Source organism: Micromys minutus (assembly GCF_963924665.1).
Source record: "Micromys minutus genome assembly, chromosome: 8".
NCBI lineage: Eukaryota > Metazoa > Chordata > Mammalia > Rodentia > Muridae > Micromys > Micromys minutus.
In genome coordinates, this window is record NC_137977.1 from 3,448,827 (window position 1) to 3,452,488 (window position 3,662).

General features: G+C 43.7%; 1 protein-coding gene across 1 annotated transcript; it reads left to right on the forward strand.

Annotated features, from left to right (window-relative positions):
• Positions 1–871: 871 nt before the first annotated feature.
• On the forward strand, positions 872–1,702 carry LOC308423623 (peptidyl-prolyl cis-trans isomerase FKBP1A-like). Its single transcript, XM_080920420.1, has one exon. The coding sequence runs from the start codon at positions 971–973 to the stop codon at positions 1,295–1,297; it is 327 nt and encodes a 108-aa protein (XP_080776546.1). The 5' UTR covers positions 872–970; the 3' UTR covers positions 1,298–1,702.
• Positions 1,703–3,662: the final 1,960 nt, after the last annotated feature.

The window sequence follows — 3,662 nt, forward strand, 5'->3', positions numbered from 1 at the left end:
GCGTTTTGCCTTCACACACACACACACACACACACACACACACACACACACATGAATATGCTGGCGAACCTCATCTTCTGTAGGTCTTAAGCAGGCCATTGCAGGTGCCGAATATTCCAGAGAAAGACAGCCAGGACGTACCCGACGAGTGTCCACTCCACCCCTTCTCCAGCTCTTACTCTCTTCCTACCTCCTCTTCCAGTGATTTGTGGGCCTTAAAGGGGTGGCATCCAGGTTTCCTTCAGGAAGGGTATTTAGACATTACTTTTGTTGGGTAAGGCCGCATTTAACTTCTTTTCCCCTTTGGATTCTGAACCATTTCACAGGTTGTTCTTCTTTCCGGAAATACTCCTCACTCTTTTTAATTTTGGAAGACACTCAACACTAAAGCATCCTGAAAGGTTTCCCATCTTAGTGTCTATTCCAATATCTATACCATCCATATATCTACATCTAATCTATATCTAGCTCATCTGCATCTACTTATCTATATCTAATCTATCTGTCTAATTTATATCTAATCTATTATATGTATTATCTATATCAATATCATCTATACCATATATGTATCATCTATATCTATATCTTCTACTTTTATAGATACAGCTAATCATCTGTTCTACACACACACACACACACACACACACACACACAGAGTTTAAGATTTCTCTGGAGTTCTTTAGGACCAGAGTATGTGCTAGAAATTTTGAGCTTACTATCTGAGCTAAGGTAGTTGTAAACCTGACCTTGTATTACACCCTAAAGTTGACTGGAAAGCATTGTTTATTCCTAGAACACCCTATCCTGATAATCCTCTCCAGAGTGACCCATGTCCTGGACTTTAGGGATTTAAGAATATTGTTTCGGACGAAGCCGAACCTCTGAACCGCCGCCAGGTCCGCTCCGGCTCCACGCCGCCCGTCGCACTCCACCCGCGTCCTTCTCCTCCGCCAACACCGCCGCCGCCGCCATGGGAGTGCAGGTGGAGACCATCTCTCCTGGAGACGGGCGCACCTTCCCGAAGCGCGGCCAGACCTGCGTGGTGCACTACACCGGGATGCTTGAAGATAAAAAAAAATTTGACTCCTCTCGGGACAGAAACAAGCCTTTTAAGTTTACACTAGGCAAGCAGGAGGTGATCCGAGGCTGGGAAGAAGGGGTAGCCCTGATGAGTGTGGGTCAGAGAGCCAAGCTGATAATCTCCCCAGACTATGCCTATGGAGCCACTGGGCACCCAGGCGTCATCCCACCACATGCTACTCTTGTTTTTGATGTGGAGCTTCTAAAACTGGAATGACAGAAGTGGCCTCGTCCCTTAGCTCTGCACATGGATCTGCCATGGAGGAATCTGGTACCTCCAGATGGGTGCACATGAATCCATGGGGAGCTTTCCTGATGCCCACCACTCTTTGTATAGACACCTACCCAACTGAATGTGGTCGTCCCTCAGCTTTGCTTCGGACACCTCCATGTCCTCTTCCCCCTTCTGTATGTGTTTTGACCTAAACTATATGCCATAAACCTCAAGTTACTTTGTTTTGGGGTGAAGACCCAGTTTCTGTCTTTCAGATCTATCTAAGTTCCCAATGAAGTATATTGTCAAGTGTGAACAGCACAAGCAATGGGTTAACTTTAGAATAGGAATTGGTGTTGGGGGTGGGATTTTTGCAAGAATTTTTATTTTATTTTAATTTTTGGATGAAAATTTTATCTATTATATATTAAGACATTCTGTTGCTGTGCTGCAGAGCCATGGCAGATTCGAGATGTTGTTGACTGCTGGATCTTTCTCCAGTGAGGGAGGTCCTGTTAAACTGAAAGCCCTGCCCAAACCGAAGTGGGAAGGGAGGGAGAGAGCCTTTGCTTCCGACAGTTCTTCCATCTTTTAGAATGGCTGCCTTTTGAAGCAGGTCCCGTCACTGCTGTGTGGACACTACAACATCTGTCCCTGGGGTGGCAGGGACCTCTGAAGCCTTCTTTGTGACCTGGCTTAATTTGTTTTTCATCCTATGGTTTTTCTAATGGATTTTCTGGACTTTTGTAATCTTGGAACTATCTAAGCTCCACTTCCTAAATTTTAAGAACTTCCGTGGAAAGTTTAAACTGAAGGTGCTGTTTGTAGACTCACCACGCAATGGATGCCCGGCCACGGTGACAAATCCCTGAGTGTTCTCTAAGAAATGATGCTGGTCATCATAGCTTCAGCATCTCCTGGGTTTTGATGCTTGGCTCTCTCTGCTGATCTCAGCTTCCTGGCTTTTCCTCCTCCAGTTCCTTCTCACCCTCTGCTGTCCTATGTAGTGATTTGGTGAGAGAAAGCTTTTGTCCCCTGCCCTCTGCACTACATATGTGATTCAAGTTTTATTATTGCAATAAAAGTGCTTTATGCTGGCTTTTCTTAAAAAAAAAAAAAAAAGAATATTGTTTCATTTGCATTTATTCATTCATCACTCATTCTTGCAATTGGTCCACAAATATTTTGAAAAGACCCAAGAGAAGCCATGGTTTTGTAAATACAAGAATTGGAAACGGGTTGTATTTGTGCTTCAGTGGTAGGACAGTTGACTAGCCTGTGCGAGCCATTCAGTTGGATCCCCATGAGTTAAAAAAAATTGAATAGTTGTTGGTTTTAAGTTGTTGTACAAAGGCACCAGGACTCGTGGGAAAGAGAAAACCATAGACCTGGGTTCTTTTAATTCCCTATTGTAAGATAACACTGGTCCTGTTTCTATATCTCTGGGTAAGCTTAATCCTGTATTGACCTAGGTTCAACTTTGATCAGAGGTGTCAGTAGAAAGAAATATCAATTAGGGTAGGTCCTTGTGTGTGATATGGTCTCAGACAGATTTCTTGTGATGTGCCCAGAAACAACTCTATTACTTTGCCCAGTTGCATCTGTGAGAAAATGTGGGCCAGCCTTTTACTCTCTGATGGTATGCTCTGGTATTTCCACACTCAGTTTTGGGGCAAAGATGGGGCAACCTGTTCCGGAAACTGCTTTTTCTCTACAAAATACATACAAACCAGCTCGCCCATCATGCCTTCTACTTGCTATGAGGATATGTAGTGAAATACGTCTCTTATCTTTAGGTCCTCCTAACAGCAAAGGTTGCAGTCTCTGAAAAGCCTCCTACCCTAGTCTCTCGTGCTGGAAGCATTCTTCTGTGTTGTGAAGTGAGAGAAGGTGTTTGGGAATGTTTTTAGGAACCAAAGGTTTTCCTTAGGGACCCAGTCACAAAGTAAGACAGTGGAGATCCAAGATGTCTTCAATCCTAATATTTTATTTCTGTGTCAGCTTCCCATTACTGTGACAAAATACCTGGAACAGTTATCTTAATATAGAAGAAGGATTATTTTGGTTGATAGTTTTAGCCCATGGTCACTCAGCCCCATGGTCTTGGGCTATGGTGAACAGTATAGTGTGATGGGAAATGGTTTGTGAAACAGTGTAGTGAAGGCACTTCTACCAGGTATCTATGGCCATCCAGACTTTTTTCTTAAGATGTATTAATTTATATTTTATGGATTTGGGTTTGCCTACCTGTACACCTGCATACCACTTAGTGCCTGGTACCAGCAGAGGTCAGAAGTAGGTTTGGAACTGACATTACAGATGGTTGTGAGCTGCCATGCAGATGCTGGGAATTGAACCTGCGTCCTCT